At 50.9% G+C, this 20527-nt stretch overlaps 8 protein-coding genes across 8 annotated transcripts; 2 read left to right on the forward strand and 6 right to left on the reverse strand.

Annotated features, from left to right (window-relative positions):
- Nucleotides 1-206: 206 nt before the first annotated feature.
- Nucleotides 207-2492, reverse strand: N7539_000385 (uncharacterized protein; the record flags this gene model as incomplete). The annotated part of the gene is made up of 3 exons (XM_056929989.1): nt 207-1178; nt 1241-2032; nt 2088-2492. The coding sequence occupies 3 exons, from the start codon at nt 2490-2492 to the stop codon at nt 207-209; spliced, it is 2169 nt and encodes a 722-aa protein (XP_056794282.1).
- A 404-nt stretch (nt 2493-2896) lies between these two features.
- N7539_000386 (putative flavin dependent monooxygenase) lies at nt 2897-4431 on the reverse strand (the record flags this gene model as incomplete). The annotated part of the gene is made up of 2 exons (XM_056929990.1): nt 2897-4283; nt 4361-4431. The coding sequence occupies 2 exons, from the start codon at nt 4429-4431 to the stop codon at nt 2897-2899; spliced, it is 1458 nt and encodes a 485-aa protein (XP_056794283.1).
- A 1077-nt stretch (nt 4432-5508) lies between these two features.
- On the forward strand, nt 5509-9705 carry N7539_000387 (uncharacterized protein; the record flags this gene model as incomplete). The annotated part of the gene is made up of 2 exons (XM_056929991.1): nt 5509-5910; nt 5968-9705. The coding sequence occupies 2 exons, from the start codon at nt 5509-5511 to the stop codon at nt 9703-9705; spliced, it is 4140 nt and encodes a 1379-aa protein (XP_056794284.1).
- Nucleotides 9706-9867: 162 nt separating this feature from the next.
- On the reverse strand, nt 9868-11246 carry N7539_000388 (NAD(+) diphosphatase; the record flags this gene model as incomplete). Its single annotated transcript, XM_056929992.1, has 4 exons — nt 9868-10568; nt 10631-10664; nt 10709-11082; nt 11150-11246. The coding sequence occupies 4 exons, from the start codon at nt 11244-11246 to the stop codon at nt 9868-9870; spliced, it is 1206 nt and encodes a 401-aa protein (XP_056794285.1).
- An 862-nt stretch (nt 11247-12108) lies between these two features.
- N7539_000389 (glutamine-dependent NAD(+) synthetase) lies at nt 12109-15267 on the forward strand (the record flags this gene model as incomplete). Its single annotated transcript, XM_056929993.1, has 16 exons — nt 12109-12152; nt 12261-12379; nt 12436-12586; nt 12637-12695; nt 12765-12954; nt 13043-13068; nt 13124-13215; nt 13266-13430; nt 13490-14237; nt 14295-14298; nt 14350-14392; nt 14461-14651; nt 14715-14839; nt 14908-14947; nt 15030-15085; nt 15158-15267. Coding segments are annotated over 16 exons (2163 nt in total), but the record flags the coding sequence as incomplete, so codon positions are not given.
- Nucleotides 15268-15717: 450 nt separating this feature from the next.
- N7539_000390 (uncharacterized protein) lies at nt 15718-16728 on the reverse strand (the record flags this gene model as incomplete). The annotated part of the gene is made up of 1 exon (XM_056929994.1): nt 15718-16728. The coding sequence occupies one exon, from the start codon at nt 16726-16728 to the stop codon at nt 15718-15720; it is 1011 nt and encodes a 336-aa protein (XP_056794287.1).
- A 27-nt stretch (nt 16729-16755) lies between these two features.
- N7539_000391 (uncharacterized protein) lies at nt 16756-17187 on the reverse strand (the record flags this gene model as incomplete). The annotated part of the gene is made up of 1 exon (XM_056929995.1): nt 16756-17187. The coding sequence occupies one exon, from the start codon at nt 17185-17187 to the stop codon at nt 16756-16758; it is 432 nt and encodes a 143-aa protein (XP_056794288.1).
- Nucleotides 17188-17809: 622 nt separating this feature from the next.
- Nucleotides 17810-19539, reverse strand: N7539_000392 (questin oxidase family protein; the record flags this gene model as incomplete). The annotated part of the gene is made up of 5 exons (XM_056929996.1): nt 17810-17910; nt 18086-18493; nt 18568-18927; nt 19001-19303; nt 19386-19539. The coding sequence occupies 5 exons, from the start codon at nt 19537-19539 to the stop codon at nt 17810-17812; spliced, it is 1326 nt and encodes a 441-aa protein (XP_056794289.1).
- Between the last annotated feature and the right edge of the window lie 988 nt (nt 19540-20527).

Below are 20527 nucleotides of genomic sequence, written 5' to 3' on the forward strand. Positions count from 1 at the left end.
CCAACGGTGGATTGCAATTGACGCATGAAAGGGGGGCAGCCTGATAAAGCGAGCAAAAGATGTACCATGAATCTGCTAGGCGCCTTTCTGGAAATACTATCTCACTAGGCTATGAACTCCTTGCCAATGCTCTCATGAATGAAACTCCCCTCTGAAAATGCAGCACGCCAAGCCAAAATCGGGGATGTCAAACGAATGCAGGTTCTTCAAAATGGCATCTCAGAGCTGTACCGTAGAGCACTAGCTCGACCACCAAAGCCGTTTCCATTACCGTTGCCGTTGCCGTTGCCATTACCATTGTAGCCAACTCCCGGGCTTGTGGGGCGGCTACTCGTAGCCCATTTTGGACTACGGGGCTGGGAACTTGTGGATCGGGTTGAGGGTCGGTTCTTTCGAATCTCCCGTAGCTCGTCTTCTTTCTTCCGTAACAGGTCATCACGAGATGCAAGAATGAGTTCCAGCTCATTAATTCGAGCGAGGTGACGTGCCGAGTCTGCTTTGATGTTTATTTCCCGCAATTGGATAGTATTGCTCTGGAGTTTGCGAGCCAGGGCGTCTTTCTCTTCTTGCAGCTGACGAAGCTCATTTCCTGACTGCGCGGCGGCTCGAGAGGCAGTCTGATATTGCTCGCGGGTATACTCCGCTTGATTCTTTTCGTATTCGGCCTTTCGCTCGAGGCCTGCTTTCTCGGCCATCAGACGACGATTGTCTTCCCGCAGCTGCTCCATTTCTGAGAGGGGGCCACCGCCGTCTTGAATTTCCTGTCTTAATTTCTCCAGCTCGGCGTGAAGCTGCAAGCGTGCAGTCTTCCAGTTCAAAGCGTCCTCTTTTTGCTTTTCGACCTTTTGCTCCAGGGATGCTTTGTCCTCAATTAGTTTGTCACGCTCTCGGCGAACCTTGTGTAGGTCTGCCGTGCGAGTTTCGTAACGGTGTTGAACTTCGCTTAAAGAAGCCTCGAGCTCTCGGAGACGCGCGAGAGTTTGTGTCAATTCATGCTGAAGAGCAGTCTTCTCCGATTCGTGGACAGCCTTCATGTGGACTAGGCTTCTCTCCAGAGAATGAAGATCACGATCAAGGCTCTGGCTGGGTGGCTTCGTCGATTGCGTCATCTGACTTGTTTCTTGTGTGTCAAGTTTCGTTCGTTTCAAAATGTAGTCTTCAGGCTCTTTTTCGTTGTCCTGCATCATTGCTCGTTAACATATAGTTCTAGGCTTGTTATACGAGAGGTGTTCTAGCCTACCAAGGCACGTTTTTGAGTGGCACGCGTGGGCTCGTCAGAAGACAGAGGGCTTGAGCTCGACTCGTCCGGCGAAACAAATGGCAACGGCTCAATCGTCGGTATTGGCCAAGAAATAAATGGATCTGAAATGAACCGCAATATTTCTTCGGCATCTTCGCAGACGTTCAAAGCATCATCTTGCAAGTCCCCAACTTCCTCGGCAAAAGAAGTCGTGTACTGCATTAAAAGGCCGAGCCTCTCCAACTCTGGGAGTGGAGGAAGACAGCGTTCAATGTGCTCACATGAGTTGGAAATAAGGAACCAAATGACCGGAAGGAGAGCACCATTCCTTGAGTAGGTTGTCCTCATGTGCTGTACGGCGGGACGATCCAGCTTGTAGGATGTGTCAAATACGAACACTGCAGATGGTGGCTTGAAAGCCCCTCGCACACTGTCATCAAAGTGGATGGCAAAGCTGAGGGCGTCCTTTTGCAGAGAGATCTCCAAATTACCTCCGAGCTGATCTCGAGGCTTGGTAAAGCTGAAGCCCTTGCCAAGAAGGTAGCGCTCGACTATTTGCCGTTTGTCTTCACCTGAAACAGCGAGAATCACGTGAAGGTCGTGATCACAGCCAACTCTGATGAGCCATCCGAGCAGCCGAAACTTAGCGCTCGAGTACTCAGCCCACTCAGCTTCTCGATCAAGCTTGGAGTCTTCGTACAGCACGTGTTGAACAATGTTCAGATCCGGATGAATTGAGACATTATTCAACTTCATTACAACCTCTTGAGTTTTAGCCAAGAGTTCATCGCGCTGCCAGAATTTATCAGCTTTGGATGCGTAGCAACAAGTGAGACAAACGATTTACCTTCGTGTCCAAGATCTGACTCGAGTGCGCAGAACTTGGAAGAAGCTCTTTCAAGATAGGCGATGCATCAGCTATCACCCTGTCATAGCAGTCTTTTACACGCGAGTCCATTGGAAGTGTGACTGCGAACTCAGAGGGTCCAAGACGAACTGATCCACTCGGCATCTCCTCGGCATCTTCGACCGTTAAGGCACTTGGCTGGATTGTTTGCATGGAGAGCGAAACATCCGTTGCTGAGTGACCAAGCAGCATAGCTTCAGGATGTGCGTGATGAACTCCAATGTGGGAGTGCAGAACATGGTTCGCGTCTGAGCGTACACTCAGAGGCGCAACGCTTTCCGGATTAGATGTAGGTACTGTAGCGTCAATATCACCCAAAGAAGACGGGGTCGGATTATCCTCCATCTTCAAAGAATTTATATACTTTTCAAGACCAGCAGGATTCCCTTCTCAAGATCTGTGGACCATTTGAAACTGAATAAGTTTGACAGTATGCAGTTTAAGGGGTTATTGGTCGTGGTCGCTGTCGTTGGAGGAGGAAGTGGATGCGCGCCAGCCAGGCGGAGATCCATGCTATTCACGTGATCGAGTACATTGGGGTCGTTATCGATAGCGCCAACTATTGCTTAAAAAAGTGCTCAATGTTTAGCGATCCAGGCTTAAGGAGCTTGGCGAGAGTGATCTGGTACGAGATTTGTTTTCTTGTCTGTAACCGGACAAGGTTGTTCTACTGAACGACGTGACACTCAACGATCTATCATTTGGTCCTCACCTCCCCAGCTATGATGAAGTACCACAGTACCACTAGACTAAACCTTCACCATGGGAGCATCAAAGGTGTAACCTAGTTCCTCAAGCGTCCGAACCGAGCTGCGCTCAATTCCTTTGTTCACAAAACTTTGTCTGATCTCTGTGAAAATTTTCCGAATTTGACGCTCTCGCTCAGTCCAGCACGTTCCGAGCCGGCCATGGCCTCCATTGGAAAGTGCCGGGCGTGGCGCGGCCGAGGCAGCCCAAGTATACAAAAACTCCAAATAGTCAGCATCCAAAGGAAATGGAAGCAGATGAAACGTCTTGCCATCGCCTTTTTGATCTACCTGTGCGGCCTCCCAGGCCTCCATCTCGCTTTTTGGAGGGAGCTGGAGCCGCTGAGACCACACGCGCGAGAAAACAGCTGCTTGATTTTCAGCCAAAGGGAAGGGAATCACGCGTTGAGGAAGCACTGGAAACACCAAAGTTGGATGCTCTGTATAGAAGAGTTGTTGATAGACATGCCTGGTCCTCCAGCCGTCCGTGATCACAGGAGGCTTCAACGATGAGAGGAAGGGATATGAATAGAAATAGCCCGTGCAGAAGACCACGGCATTTATGTTCTCCTCGATGTGGCCGTCTGCAAATCGAACTCCTCGGTCATATTTCGCTGGTGGGAGGAACTCGACGATTTCGGGCCGAAAGACCTTATTGATTGCCGTTCCAGATGCGGCAGCGAAGTAAGATTCGGACCGTTGGGACACGATGACTGGACCAGCGCTCATTTCACTGATCTGACCTCCGATGTCAAGCCCCGAAGCTGAGCTGCCAACTACAACGACCTTCTTGCCCGCGAACTGCTCGGGCCGGTCGTAGTATTTGGAGTGTGAGATTGCTCCAGGATACACGCGATCCCACTCTTTAATTCCCGTGATATCGGGTAAATGTGGAACGTTAAAGTGACCACTGGCCACGACAACCGCATCGTAGATCTGCGTCGTGTTGAGACCATCGAACAAATTGGTGGTGGTCAACTCCCAAGTGCTCAGACTTGGATTCTTTAACCTTAGGCTGACCACTTGAGTCTCGAACTTGATGTAACCCTTCACCGGTGCCGCGTACGCGTCCAGGTACTCCTGAACCGTTTGGTGCTTAGGAAACAATTGGGCATCGGAAGGGAACGCCAAATCCGAGAAGCGCATCAAATCCTTGGGAATATTGGTCTCCAGTCGCTCATACAGCGGCGATACGAAGATGGCCTGAGACGAGCCATCTTCTCGCTTGTCCCAGATCGGCCTCTGCACTGGCTCATGTGGGTTGAGATGCGGAACAGTCGTGCTCATCCCAGCCTTCGCAGGGCCACCCGTGTAGACCCATGCCCCTCCGACCGAGCTTCTTTGTTCAAACAGGTCAATGCATTCAAAGCAGTCCTCTGCCAACAGGAATCTATTCGCGACGGTCAGTTCTGAGTCGAAAACGAACTGACGATCTCGCCCGGTGAGGCCACCGCCGAGCATACATACTTCAACGCCGCCAGCCCCGACGGTCCCGCCCCAATGATGGCAACCCGTCGAATAGGATGCGCAAGAGTCATGATTAGTCTTGGGAAAAGGTCCAATGAGTAGTTGTAGTGTTTAGGAAAGACGACGACGGGATGCTTCCGTAGAGTTTGTACTGGGTCTTCCGATCGTCATGGTGGGGTCTCCTCCAGGTAGAGAGGCCAACCTCCGCATGTCGACTTACTTCTGGTGCCTCTGGAAGGAGACAGCGTTCCACGTCAGGCAGACAACATTGACTCGACAATCGATACTACTGTCAAGGAGAGTACAGCAGGAGTAATCCTGCTTCCTTGTGTCGCATAGCTGGCGGGTATCGTGCTGGCTTCAACCTGTTATGGGATTCCCAAGTGTATAGAACCTGTCGATTCAATCTTGTCTAACCTCGATCAGACGTCTATTTGTTGACCGGCAAGGACTCTTCAGTTGAGGCCAGGCTGGAGCTGTCGACATCGATGCACTCGTGTTCCTTGCGTCCACCGAATGGATTTCGAGGCTCAACCTTGAAGAAGGTCACGAGCCTGCATCAAACACCCGGTCACCGCGGGACTTCGTGGCTGGCAAGTTGGAATTTGCGACCAGGAGTCAAGCATACCTTCAAGCACACAAATATTCAATGAGACCAAAGGTCCGAACACTTCATCGTATGGATGCAGTATATACAGTTATACACTACACGCTTACACAGCCTATCTGCATGTCAATGAGGTTTTCTTTGTCACGCGTTTGGAACGATTTGAGTTGACATTATATAATCAGATCGTTACATCATCTGTAGTCGGTCGATGATCAACAAAGACTGCCGAAACACCATCACAACTGAAAGCTTACGAGTCCTTTGGAAATCTGCTAATACTCTAGAGCTGTGCCGGTTGCTGTTGCTGCTGCTGTTGCTTCTCGTTCGCGACCAAAGCTCAGGCCGTGGTCGGTCTCCCGCGGGTCCGCAAGATAAAGCTCGCGGCTCGCTCCAGCGCTCCACAGCGCTTTGCTTCTAATCCTGGTTCCTTCTCTCACTTTCAGCGGTTCTGGTCTCCAAACCCTTCCGCGGCGATATCTTAGAACAGCGAGAGTGGTTGCGCCATGTCGACTGTGAAGAAGTAGACGGGGATCTCAGGATGGAAGCCACCGACAAGCCCTTGTCTTCCGAACTGTTGGCGACGCCATTGCGGAATCAACGCAAAACACCGATCGCGCAACTAGCACCGACACTCGATGACCTTGACAATCGATGCATCGTCGCGACCGTCAGTCTAATATGGCCATATTCCTCTTTCCAGAAATGTCTGAGTCTACTCCTCGCCGAGCCCGATTCTCGTTTGCGGTGGCCGAATGGCCAGGTCAAGGCGATTTTCCACGGTCGCGTCGCAGAAAGTGTCGCAGAGCAGCGCGTTGGAATCGGCGAAACAGTATGCCTGTCATTGAAACATGGGCGGTTGGTGTCCAAGGAGAATGCGTCGCAAACCCCACAGAAAGGTGTGCCCTGGGATCTGCACTTCGACGACGGTGTCATGCTGGAGGTAGGTTCGGCACTATGCCGTGTCAAATCGAACATTCAATTGATCGTGATGCTCTAGGTCAACCGGACATCTCAAAATGCGCCCTCACTTTCCGTTACTGTGCAGCCCTCAGCGCTGCCTGAAATAGAGCCTCCGTCGACACCTCAATCACACTCTGTCGATCGCGATTCTGGCCCCGTCGCCCTTCGTGGTCTGTGGGGATCACCTGCTTTTCACAAATCTTCACGAAAATCTTCGGGAAGCGCGGTTGATTCTATGTTCGATCCGTTTATCGAGGAAGACGGCTATGTTCCAGGCAAAGGGAGAAAAAGACCGAGGTACAGTCTGCAACGGAATGAATGGCGCGTTGTGAACGAGCCTAGCAGCCCTCCCGAGCTCGATGGCGAGGTGGATTGGGAGAAGTCACTGGAGGACGAAATGGAGATCGAATTCCGTGCAGACCAGACGGAGGACACGCCCGCACCAACATTTACGGCCACGGCATTCTCAACCGCATCTCCAGCCGCATCGAATGTGGAAGAGACCAACCCGGCAAGTGCAGGTGTTCAGCCTGGAGTCAACGATTCTTTTGTCTTCGCCAAGCCGCATTTCGATATTGGCCGTGTGTCCTCCATCAGGCCTAGTTTGCAAGAGTCCGACAGGAACTCGGCTATGTCTCCGTCGGAAGGCCTGGAATCTCTCCCAACAGCACCGGTAGCTACGCCCCAGCTGCGGCCAGTTCCATCTCCTGGGTTACCAATTCCATCACCGTTCCCATCCGACCAGCATCATTCACAAGACTATTTTGCAACTATTCATACCGCGCCACCTGCACAACATTTACATGGATCTTTCGAACCATCTTCCGAGGTTACTGCCGAAGAGCGTGGCCTACATGAAAAAGAGCTTCACACTCAAATGCCATATGGATCGACTGACCACGGAGAGGAGTCAAAGGACTCGACATACGAAGATTTTCCTTCTTCATCATGGCACCAGGCGAAGGATGAGGAACAAATACCGAGGTCCTTCCTCCAAGAGTCTGTCACTAGCGCATGTGAGGAAACGCCAGAAATTCTCATGGACCCTTTGCTCTCGCAGTCTCCGGAGATTGAATCATCAGATTTAGTGAACAGAGATATGCAGTTGGAAGCCGGTGACGAGTTGCGTGCGGGTGTCACAAGCGAAGAAGTCGAAGACCCTGCGTCTCAAAAACATGAGGAAGTGCTTGTCGAGCATATGAAGGCCCAAGAATTGCCACAAGTGCAGGCAAGAGATACTGAAACCGATATAACAAACGTTCTCACTCACATGCAGCCTGGATCCGATCAAGTCCATGGGGACACCGAGACGCGCGAGGTCATAGCGGACGAGATCTCACTGCGCCCGGAAATTAAAAGATTCGCCGAAGCAGCCGTGATGTACACACCTCGTCAGCACAGAAGGGATGGCCTTCGAGCAAATGAGGCGGACGATGCAAGTCTTGAAGACGAGGACGAAGACGAAGACGCGGAAGCAGAATCGTGGCAAATTGATCAAGACAAATATGCTATTCCAACTCCCATGGACGAAAATGCAAAACATGCTGTTGATTCAATGGACGAAGATGAAGATGCAGACGCAGACTCGTTCTCAGCAAGCGAGCTGTACGAGGACGAATATGATAGTGAGGAGGACATGCATGAAGATCAAGAGAGTGATGACAAAGAGATTACGCGTCAACAGCCGGCAGGGTCACCAGATGTCATCGTCTTGGACAGTGACAGCGAATATGAAGATCGGCCTCAACGAACGACCGCCGATGCGCCTGTGTCAACCCCATCCCGCTCGGTGGACTTGGAGAGATCTTCCCCTTCCCATGCATCGCGCGCCACTATGGACTCGCAACGCTCCATGACGTACAAACGAGGTATTTATTCCGGTCATGGCACTTCAGAATCTGAGGTCACGAGTGACCAAGACTCAGAGGACTTCGATTCAGAAGGGGATGAGGACGAAGAACTTCCTTATGTGGAGAACGAACGAGTCCGTGATAGTGACTTGGATGATGAGTCCTCTTCCGGCGATGATGTTCAGGGGGACAACCATGAGCGCGTCAAACTAGTCGACGACGCCGCCCAACAGACCATCGGTCGAGCTCCCGCTGAAGTGATCGAAGAAGACAGCTCGGCTCAATTTGCAGGATTGGAAAAATTCGAAGAAGATGAAGAGAAAGGACGTCTGGAAGGCGAACACGAAGATCTTGGGGAAGATGACGTTGAGGAAAGCGAAGTTGTGGAAGTTGGAGTTGAGCGAGACGAGGTGGTGGAAGACCACGACGAGGATGACGAGGAAAACATACACGGACCAGAGGAAAAAGAAATGGAGAAGGACATGGTACTCGGGACGGACTCTCGATTTACGTCAATCAATGAGACGTTCTCCTCCACAGGCGAGTTTATGAGGCCTGAAGCTCCACAGGAGGAAGAAGCTGACGTCTTGGTCGAAGTAACCAAAGAACGACCCGAGGGCACTCTCACTTCCTTGCTCGGAGCGGACAGTGCACAAGACTGGGAAGTTTCAGTCGATCCTCAGGAAGGCCAAATGTCGAGTCGTGGTAGCCTTTCCGGGTTTGTAGAAGCGGAAGTCACGATGCTGGAAAAAAACGAAATTTCTGTCTTCAAGGACACTGAACAAGTTATTACCGAAGACATTGCAGGCATTGTGGCATCAGTGTCAGATCCCGTCTCCACCGAGCAATTGCTGAGCCCTGATTTCACGCAAGACGTGATTATAGAAAAGGAAGTCGACACCGAGAATGAAAGGAGCAGAGGCGCAAGTAGCAGTGAAAAGCCATTGCCAGCAGACTCAAATGAGCTTCATGCCGCTCCGTTGGCTGTTTTTGATGGGGAAGCTATCACGCAAGAGCAAGACAAGCTCGCCTTGAAACCGGACGTTGACGAGGTGGATGAGGAAACGCCACCGTCATCACCGACGAGGTCTCTGCCTTCATCGGAAATACACGAAGATACCATGCAGACAGATGAGCCGCAAGCATCTTCCACCGAACCCCTGCCCGATGCGCCCCAAACGCCCGTCGTTGTTGTCAGGAAAGCTTCGCTACCAGATCGAGAGGCTCAAGGACTTCGAAGCAAATTATCTTACTTTGCCCCTCTCGCCTCGCTTGCTGATCATTATAATGCTCTCGTGGATACAATTTCAGTAGTCTACGAATACAGTCCCATTGCCAAGGCGACGTCCGGAGCCAGAGACTACTACATGAGCATCTTCCTCACTGACCCATCGATGGCCGGTACGACGCTTGAGGCTCGAATCTTCCGACGTTACAAATCTGCAATACCGACTGTGACGGAAGGCGATGCCATCTTGCTCAGAGATTTCAAGGTCCAAAGCCACCAGCACTCAATGGTTCTCATCAGCGTTGATTCAAGCGCGTGGGCTGTCTTCGCCCATACAGGGTCTGAGCCGACGATCAATGGTCCGCCTGTGGAGTACGGATCCGAGGAAAGTGACTTTGCTTCTGACTTGCGGCGATGGTATGTTGAAGATGGCGCTGGGATGGTCGCCGACAACCGGCTTCAGGCTTCGATTGCAATCGAAAGCCGGTCCAGGACTCCCAGCAGCGCCACGGCTAGTGAGGTTGGTAGCCAAGATGGCACGCCATCTGCGCGGAGCTCAAGGCGTTCTCGAAGGAGTCATCGACAGGTGATCATTCATGAATTACGGGATGGGACTCGTTACACGGAGATCGGATCACCGAGCGGGCAGCATGGTATTCATGAGCTCCGCGATGGAACAGTATATGTAAACGAGTGAGCTCCTCTAACAAGAGGACGCCCAGTTCTTTTTATGTACAACAATGCCATGGACACGTGGAAAATTGTCCAAAATCACTCGTCCGTCCTGCCCGCATTGGGCCCTTTATACAAGGATCTCAGTCATCTATGTAGGCCGTCCATCTATACAGTCGAGTCATCATCACATCTTGGATTTGTCGGCTTGGAAGTAGTCTGCGTTGACCGCCGCTTGAATTAGTTGATGGGCAATAGCCGTCGCCGGAGGGAGTCGCAAGCCACCCTTGTATTCAGGGCCAGCGCCAGTGCTAAGGTCACTGGTACCAATACGCAGGGCCTCCTCAACTTCCTCAATCTCGAACCACCGAGCATCCTCGAGCTCAGGATCATGCTCGAGGCTGATCTTCTCATGGGCTGCATCACTGCACTGTGCAACTGCTCCGATCATCAAGTTGGCAGGATATGGCCAAGGTTGCGAGGAGTGGATGACCACGCGCGAGAGCGTAACACCCGACTCTTCCCAGACTTCTCGTCGGACGGCATCCTCGATCGACTCGCCGGGCTCGATGAATCCCGCCAGCGTGGAATACCATTTAGGTGGGAAACGCTTGCTCCGACCAAGTAGGATTCGCTTCCCATCAGCAGAGACCACAGCGACAATAATCGTGGGATCTGTACGGGGGAAGGACAAGTTGGAAAGAGTGGTGCGCGTGTTGCATTCGGGGCGATTTGGTGGGAGACCTTCGGCGAAGCGCGCCACATCCGTAGGAGGGCATGCTCGTTTAGTACCTGCGTTGATCGACAGCGTCCGTTGGCCACAAGTGCCGCAGAAAGTATTCCGTGTATTCCAATCCATCAGCGCACGTGCTTGCGCATAAACAGCCGCTGTATCCATGTCAACATAACGACTCCCATCTTGGCCAATTGGTCGGGTGATGAGCACTTACCTTCTTCGGGCGGGAACGTCATAATCACCCTTGTCTGGAAAAATGACAAGCCCTTTTCCTCCATGGCCTTGATAATACTGGAGCAAGCGCTTTGTTGCTCATCGGAGCCCCGGGGGTGACATCAACGGCGAAGAATGGGTGTCCCGCGTAGTTCTTATAGGTCATCAAATCATTGCTCTCCTTACGACTTTCGTCTAGGCCGAGGAAAATCAGGTTTGGATGTGTCTTGCGCGAGTCGAACTCCTTGAGCATCTCATCCTCGGTCTTGTCAAAGAGATCCTGAGGAATGAGACCGCGCACCTCATCGTATTGAGCATAGTATGGCTCTGCTGGAGATCGGGTGAGCGGCGCAAGCTTGTTCAACAGGAGAAATTTGGTAGATGGATGTTTTAACGCCGAGGAGATGAATGAGTGGTCATTTCGAAGGAACGATAGTCGATTGATAGGTGAGCCTAGTCTTGATTAGGAACTGCTCTGCGTGATGTGAGGATCGTAAACGACGGACACTCCTGCACTTACTGGAGAAGTAGTTGGCCGTCTCTTTACCGAAACGGCGGGACAGCATAGTCTCTGCGAGAATATGGGCCGGGCTAGGAATCTGAGCGGGTGCAGTCATATTGTCTCGATTTGGAATGGCGGATATTCAGAGCAGTTGAAAAACTTTCAAGGATTGGGGCGGTCTGCCGGAATGCAGGGGTAACACAGGTAAAGCTATCTCGATAATCACACTTCTCTGAAAGCCGAGAAGATGCGTCTGTTGCCGACAGTGAATAAGCTCGAGGGCTCTCGGCAGGCACGAGATGACGCCCGATCCGATCTCGCTGATTAATGCGAGAAGTGGATTCGAACTAGCTTCCCTCTAGTTCCACTCCCTGGCCTGATTGCACGCTCGATAAGAGATTAAGTCGGTATACTGTACAATCTACATGATACAGTCTCGCAGCTGTACTGTAAGTTATTCTACGCTTCCATTCATCGGAGTTGCACCGATTTGGATGGGTAAAGTGTAAAATGTAAAAAGGAAAGCCTCTGAGACTCCTCCCATTCGGTAGCCTTATCGCCCGGCTGAGCCAGCTTGCTACTGTACTTGACGGCTTGCGGAAGCAGGCAGGGCTGACTTGAGCCGGGGAAGATTCCTTTCTTTGCATCTCCTCGTATGGTGCTACAGTGACGCCCAGTTGGATCTTTTCAATTGGATGTGGCTTGCTATAAAGATTTTGGCAAGATCGGCTCACGCATATTCCGCATGTTGAATCCAGCATCGAGTGCACGACAAGGTTATTTTCCGCTGGTAATCTGACTCTCCTGTTGTAGTATGTATGTCACGCTAAGCCAATATCGGCTAGCGTTCAGAATAGATTGAACAATGATCCGGCATTGTCCAGAAAGTAATCTCCCCACACACGTGACCTACATCAATAGATTATCTCGGAGAAGGAGGGGAAGCTTGAACGGTATCTGAGCCTCGAAACAACAGACACCAAACCGGCACCATGGGTCATCTGGTGACATTAGCAACATGGTATGACTGGATAAAATATTGCTGGACTTCTTGCAATCATAGTGACACAGCTGTTGAGCAGCTTCGCGGAGCATTATGTGCCATTATCTGAGACTGACTCGATATTAGCAATCTCAACCAATGGGCCTTGGACTGGGAAGGCAATCGTGATCGCATCATTGAAAGTATTCGACAAGCCAAGGCTGCTGGCGCTACCCTGAGAGTTGGCCCCGAGCTTGAGATCACCGGTAACCATTCCCTTGGAAGATGCTTTGGCGCCTATAAATTGACATGTGTTTCGAAGGATATGGCTGTCTTGATGCATTCATGGAGGGCGACACTTTCCTTCACTCCTGGGAGATGCTAGCACAGATCATTGACCATGAAGACTGTCAAGACATCGTGGTCGATGTTGGTATGCCAGTCAGGCACAGAAACGTCCGATATAACTGCCGGTATGTTCCCATGCGGCCACTGGGAATCTACTGCGCTAATTGTGCGCTAGGATTATCTTCTACAATCGCAAGATTGTCCTCATTCGCCCCAAAATGTGGCTGGCCAATGGTCTGACTACCCTTCAATTGACTGGCGTTTTGTTCCTGGGACACTGCTAACTCTTGTTCGATGCTTCAGATGGCAACTACCGCGAATATCGGCATTTCACCCCATGGCAGCGCCCTCAAGAGACCGAAGACTACTATCTCGAACAAATCGTTGGGAATATTACGGGCCAGTACAAGGTTCCATTTGGTGATGCCGTCATCAGCACACGTGACACTTGCTTGGGGTTGGAGACGTGCGAAGAACTATTCACACCAAACGGGTCAGTTTTGCTCTGTATCTGCAATCGAGGTCCATTCACCCGTGAATGGAAAATTCTTCTGGATACATAAATGCTGAACTTTCACTAGACCTCATATTCCGTACGGACTGGCAGGTATGTGTTCAATTAGACCAGAACATGAGCATCAACTTACATCTCGCTTTGACAGGTGTTGAGATCATATCCAATTCGTCTGGTAGCCACCATGAGTTGCGGAAGTTGGACACGCGCCTTAATCTTATCACACAGGCCACCAAGTTGGTAAGGATTTTGGCATTGACTCGATGTTCTACACCAACTGACCTGATCAGAGTGGTGGTATCTACCTCTACGCAAACCAGCAGGGCTGCGATGGAGACCGACTCTACTATGATGGCTGTGCCATGATCGTCATCAATGGTGAGATTGTTGCTCAGGGATCTCAATTCTCTCTGAACGACGTAGAGGTTGTGACTGCCACCGTCGATATTGAAGAGGTGTGATTATCCGAGCCCGAACAAAACCTCCGATCAGCAGACTGACTGACCTATCCTAGGTTCGCACCTATCGGTCCAGCGCCAGCCGTAGTATGCAGGCGAGCAAGCAATCCCCATATCAAAGAATCGATCTTGACGTCAGACTATCTCGCCGGGCTGAGGAGGCTGACCCTGGCCTGACGGTTTCAGAACCGCGCAAGCCTCGAATCCATGACCCGGAAGAGGAGATTGCTCTTGGGCCAGCCTGCTGGCTCTGGGATTACCTTCGGCGTTGTGGTGTTGCTGGGTTCTTCCTAGCCTTGAGTGGAGGAATTGACAGCTGCTCGTCTGCTCTCATCGTTCATTCGATGTGTCGACAAGTCCTCAAGGCTGTTAATGAGGGCAACGAACAGGTCATTAAGGATGTCCGCCGTCTGTGCGCCAAGCCCGAAGATTCAGACTGGCTACCTTCCTCAAGCCAGGAGATTTGCATGTGCATCTTCCACACGGCCTACATGGGGACCCAAAACTCAAGTAATGAGACCCGGGATCGAGCCAAAAGGCTTGCACAACAAATCGGTGCCTATCACCTTGATTTCAATTTTGATACCGTCATCACTGCGATCATGAACGTCTTCACCGCGGTAACCAGCTTCCAGCCTCGCTTTAAATTCCACGGCGGCGCCCCCGCGGAGAACTTAGCTTTACAAAACGTCCAAGCTCGGATGAGAATGGTCCTCTCATACTTATTTGCTTCATTGCTACCGACGGTACGGCAGCGCCCTGGTGGGGGCGGTCTCTTAGTTCTGGCATCGTCGAACGTTGATGGTAAGTAATTGGACCTCTGACTAGCTCACAAAAGTCATTCGCTAACGATATTTGCAGAATGGTATGTGCATGTGGCCTTACTTATTATTTGATCCCTTGCTCATTCCTACAGTTTGAGAGGCTATCTGACCAAGTACGACGCTTCCTCCGCCGATGTGAGTCCGCAGCTGTGAATCGGAAATACTTCCACTTTCGACATAGATGGATACTAACAGCCCAGTAGTTGAACCCAATTGGCAGTCTCAACAAGGTCGATTTGAAACGCTTCATCGCGTGGGGAGTTCGGGAATTCGATATGCCTATCCTTACAGAGTTTTTGGAGGCAACTCCTACCGCTGAACTGGAACCTTTGGCTGCGGCCCAGTCCGATGAAGTCGACATGGGTGTCAAGTATTCCGAGCTGGGTACCTTCGGGTATGTGACAGATCTATTCATTCTTTTTCATCGCACAGTTACGCTAATCCCGCCGTGCTTCAGATACCTTCGCAAGGTCGCGAAACTTGGTCCTTGGTCCATGTATGAGAAGTTGCTCCATGTCTGGGGCAACGAATTCAGTCCTCGCGAGATCTACGAAAAGGTCCGACACTTTTATTTCTACTACGGTGAGTGCAGGATCAGTCTCGCTTCGCTATTGAGACGGTTTGGCTCATTCATCCCTTCTCATTCACAGCTATCAATCGTCATAAAATGACTACAATCACACCGGCATAGTAAGTCATCACTCACCTGCTCATATGCTTCTTCTACCTGGTTGAACAAAAATGCTAAGATATTCCGCCTTTTTTAAAACAGCCACGCTCTTGATTACTCTCCCGAAGATAACAGACACGATTTGAGACAGTTCTTGTGTACGTATTTATATTTCACGTTGAGATTTGACAACTGACAGCTGCTTGATACTGACTCTGCGTCAACCTCAGATCCCCCGTTCTCATGGGCGTACAAGAAAATGCTTGCAAATGTCGAGTTCTGGGAAACAAAGGGCTGGAATACTGGAAAGGGACAGAAGAAGAGTGTCAAGGCGGATTAGTGACAACCGTTATGGAGATTTCGTACCTAGTGGTTGGACTTGGTCTGATCGAGCATTTTCCACTGGTCTCTTCTTTCCATATACGGAGATATGATGTAGTGGTATTGCGAGATAATGTCTTGCAGAGAAGGTTATTACAATAGACCAATGTACGGCTAAGGCGGAACTAAGATTTGAAAGGCTTGGTACCCCGCCTCAAGAGCAGGACACATATTCCCCAAGAACGTTGGCCAGACCAGACGATCGCATTTCGAGTCCACAAACTAGGCAGCAAATTATGGTATGAAAAGCCTTCGCAAAAACAAACAAGAACGAAAGACAAACGTAAGACGCTTCACAAAAACAAAAACATAAGACGCAAATAATGAGCAGGGAAGAAGCTGATGTTCAAGTCGTGTGGGCACTGTTTGAACAGCGAAATCATGACTGATGAATTGCTGCCGAAGAGTATCAATCATTCCAAAACCAACCACCCTTGGATTTGGGGTTAGGCTCGGACTCGTTTCGTCGTGAAGTGTCGGCGATTCCATCATTCCAATCCTCATTGACATGAGAGAGATCTGTTTCGACGAAGGTGTCTGTCTCTTCGCGACCATCTGCATAGTGTCTGGTCACGATCCTTCTGCTTGAAACGGTCCCGTCGGAGTAATGGGTCTTTTCTGTTTGCGACATTGTGGAAATAATCCGGGTAGAGTCCGACGGGCTGCCCTGGCTGAAATCACCGGATTGTTCTGAGCCGTGATTTCCTTTCCCACCCTTGGCATTTCCCTGCAACTCCATCTTGTTGGAATCCCGGGGATTTGGCGCTTGATCCTCCCTGGTTCCTTTGATTCTCATCACGTTGGCCAAAATCTGGCTTTGTTGGAACGCTGCGGGAAGTTCGCGCCTCTGCACGTCGAGGTCTTCGAGGAATTGTTCGTACATAGCGAGTTCCTCTTCTGAGCCGAATTCCATGACCGGCTCACGAGGCTTGAGATGATGGTGGTAGAAAGATCCACCGGGCCGCTCTTCTAGGGTGAATCTGCTGAAGCGAGGACCCATACTGCCACGGCGCAGCATACCAAGCAGCCATTCGTCACTATTCTCGGCCCTGCCGTCTATTATCCGATTGCGATCAAGCATCGGGATGCCGTTTTCCAACCGGATCAAATCTTCAAAAGCCTCACGCCATTGTGGCTCCTTGGGATTACGGTCTGCGAGTGTGCGGGAAGAGAAGACGCCTGCGCCAGTGTTTGCGCCGCCGCATGCTTGTTGCTCAAGATGCGTGGGCGAGTAGGAGCTGTATAAGATGAAATTCAACGGCCATTGGTTGTCCCATTCTTCGATGGAGTCGAGGAATGGAAAGGAAGGAAGGCCCAGTGCTGAAAGTAACAAGCGCGGAAACGAGAATTCGTATGGACTGAGATCAAATCGGTCCACGCGCCACTCGGGAATGGATGGTTGCGAATTGTCCGAACCCATGACTCTTCAACCTGAGCCGCTCTCGTTCTATGAGTCGGATCTTGGCGGTGGATAATCTTGGGCCGGTGTGCCTCCGTCGCTGTTAGTGGTTTTGTCGGTGTTGTCCTGGTTACCGGATGAAGTTGTCGTATCAGCTCCACTCGACGATGCGTGGCTTTGCTCGTCGGTCTTGCTGGCGCTGGCGCTGTCGCTGGCGCTGTCGCTGTCGCGGTGGCGATATTTTGTGCTTTCGTATGTCTCGTCGTCGGTGAAGATGGTCCAGCGATCGGTTTGGGGCGGTGAAAAGGTGGATGGAAGGCCGGTGATGGATTGCAGAACGGCCGAGACTTGCTCGTCAGCGAAGCGCCGGAAGGCAACGAACGGGTTAGTCTCGTTCTCGGGTGGGGGATCTCGTGATTTGTTGGATGGGTTTGAATTGTCGTCGCGATTCTTGTCCTCGGAGTCTCGATCCGACGGCATTATAAGGCTTGGGAGTGGGTGGTCTCGGCGATAATTGCCTGAGAAGGTAGACTGGAAAAAGAAAGGTATAGACAGTTAGCGCTGATGAGTTGCGAGGAAAGTCGAGAGGTGAAGCTGTTGGGACGCCCCACACTCAACTTCGCCACGTGAGCTCCACACAAAATGGAACTGCCGTGTGGCTCGACCGGTTGAAGAACGTTTGATGAGCTACACTCAGTCACTAACACCATAACTTCCATGGAAGGCTGACCACGCTGACTTTACACATGCGATGCATTGCCTGTAACAGAACTGGATAACGCGTCGATTCATTTGCTCCGATCCGAATTCAGATTGGTACATTGACTCTTAAGGCTAGCGGGCTAGCTCGAATTTGGATCTACTCCAAACGCCCACCAGAACGATGAGCCCGGACTCTAAACTCTAGACCCACTTACTGATACTTGCTGCCGAGGATGCGACGATGTCATACTGCCATTCGTTGAGGCCGGCGCAAAACATCTCCCAGTCAACGCCACCCGATCGTTGAACAGAAATGGATTCGCTCTGTCAATTGGCACCTTCTAAGGGGTCAGTGACAGCCCCAGATCCGCCCACCCCGAGACATATCTGCAGCGATCATTTACAGACGAGAGCGTCCAGCAACATTCTCCCAGGCTTCCTCGAACCCCGTGGAGCGGACCCACATCGCGCTATCCTCTGCCCCAACAGTGGAGTCGACAGCTGGTTGGGTAAGAAGAGCCTGTTAGCAATGCCAGAGTGACAGCCGACAGGTGCATGAGGTAGAGATTCATATGGGTGTGGGAACAAAAAAAAAGCGAGAGATGAAAACCATGACCTTGTGTCGATCAAACGAAGCGGAGACAAGGTAAAAGAAGCAAGAACGGTGCAAACTCACCCATATTGGCAATCTGGAGCCACATCTTGCCCTTTACCGGCATAGATTCTCGATCTTGATCTTCATACGGCTTGCAAACCTGCTCTGCGTGTGCGACCGCGCGAACAAACTTGACCAGATGGCCGTCATCCTTCGGGTGCGAGGCGGCGCTGGCAAAGACAGCCGACCAGTCCTTTGTAGCCGGGTGGTTGAGAATATCTTCCTTGCGAAGCTCAGGGCATCCGCGTGACACGTACATCAAGAGATCGAGGCGACCCTTCCATTCCAGCAGACGCAGTCGTGTCCGCTGGCTTGCGCCGGGCAGACAAATCAGACGGGAAAAGAAGATAGCCGAGTTGACACAGTGGAGGAAGAAAAAGTCCAGCTTGATCGCCTTGTTTGGTCGCTGTGCAGCAGCCGTGTAGTATACTGAGTGGAGTCAGACCCCCCGTACATGGCCAAAAAGTTGCAGTCAATGTGGTGGGTATGGATATACTGCTCACCAACAGTGTTCATCATATCTGCCAGTTTCTCGTCCACCTGATCCGGGGAGACCGTGTACTGCGAGGCATAGCGCAGCATCTCCTGAGACGCTCGACCTAGCACACCGTCGAAGATTTTATTCTTGTCACTATATCTGGCCGACGTGGACAGGGTTTTGTTCGTGCGAATCTCGTCCAGAAGTTGCATGAGCGTCTTGCTCCCTGCCTTGCCGGCGTCGCCGGCCTGCTTCTCTGCCAGAAGGAAAAATTCATAGCCGAGTTTGTCTTCATGCACAGAAGCCTGAGCAAGAGCCTCGGCCACAATGGCCGGTTGTTTGAACTCGAGACCAAACCCGAGATGAATCAACGGGTGGACCAAGCCTGTAGAGAGAACAGGCTCATTAGTACGCGAAGGTCAAGACAACCTTGTCAGACACATTTCGATCCCACATACCTCCCCACAATCGACAGAAAAGGTTCTGTGCTTGATCATTCTCAGCAAACAGATAGATATTTAGCACCGTATCGACTCCCTTTTCGTCAATCTCTTTCTGGAAGAAGGACAGAAAGTTCGGATAATGCTTTTCCTTTCCAAAATGCTCCCTAAGGTTGCCCGTCTGGCGCATTTTCTCGACCACTCCATTATCAGTGGGCAGGACAGGCCGTTGGTATGATGCATTCCTCTTGTAGGCTGCCTCGATATCATCGGGCGAGCCGCCAACGGCATAGATACTCAACAGTGAATGGGGAATATGATCTGTGGAGATTTCAACTCAGGCTTCGTCCCAATCGAGGTATGACACCTCAACAATCGACTCATAATAGGGAATGATACGAACTGTGGAATCCTTGCTGGTTGAAGAAAACATGATGCTTCAGCATGTCTTCCTGCAACGCCTCACTCGCGACGCGGGCTGTATCTTCCTTTGGAGCGCAACTGAAAACTCCCACGTCGGAATTGGGAGATATGTAGACTTGGTGCGCGGTCGCCATTTTCAATTCGGATGAGCTCGAGATTGGTGAATTCAAGTTGCCTGATTGCTGGCGTGGAAGATTGACAGAACTTATAGACCTCCGCAGCAGCAGGTCCGTGGAACGATGAGAGTGTTGAGCTGATCTTCTCAGGACAGGCGAAGCACTCTTAGTATGAAAATAGCTGCGCTGGCTTATTAAACCTCCACTAATTGTTCTGTGAAAATGACAATGAAGTCGAGATCCAGTGCGCAGAGAAGCTTGAATAATCCGGGGAATCATGATGCGCTTTTTGTATGATTTATGGCGGGACCTCAACTAGCGCGTGACATCAATCTGCTGTATTTCCAACCATCTGGGTCCGGACCGAACCACTTGGACCCCCTCTGGACTCAATTCGCCGAGACCGAACGAATTGGTGACTACTGAGTACTGACTAGTTCCTTGTTAGACCAGACGAGTAACTTGCGTAGACCGGTGTACAAGCTTGGTGGCAGCATCGGGTCTATTATTAATATACCTCCATGGACCTTGATGGGCTGCGCGACCAAGTTGATGAAACGAGAGACATGGACCAATGAATCCATCCACAAAGTCGATTGTCCGTCAGACCCTGGAACAGCGGAGATCTCGGAGCTTCGGCTCTCCGCTTTGAAGCGACGTCATTTTTCTCACGTTCTACCGGTATCGAGTACGATTCACTTATTTATCACATAGTATATACCACACTATATACTACCTTATATACATCGATGGCCGTTATTTCCTTGCTAATAGTAGATGCGTCTAATATAACATGGAATAGTCGTCTGAGATGTATGTTTCGCATATATAGGGTAATGAATGGGAATCATGCCCATGAAATACATGTATTCAGTATACCTCGGTCATCAAAATCGCTGATTCCCGATTTTGTAGGGTTTCACGAACAACAGAACATACTTACCTAGTAACTATGTGCGAAACACCACTTCAACAACATCCCACGTATGAATTAGAATAGACAGAC

The sequence above is a fragment of the Penicillium diatomitis genome, assembly GCF_028827545.1.
Source record: "Penicillium diatomitis strain IBT 30728 chromosome Unknown utg000001l_segment0_segment0, whole genome shotgun sequence".
NCBI lineage: Eukaryota > Fungi > Ascomycota > Eurotiomycetes > Eurotiales > Aspergillaceae > Penicillium > Penicillium diatomitis.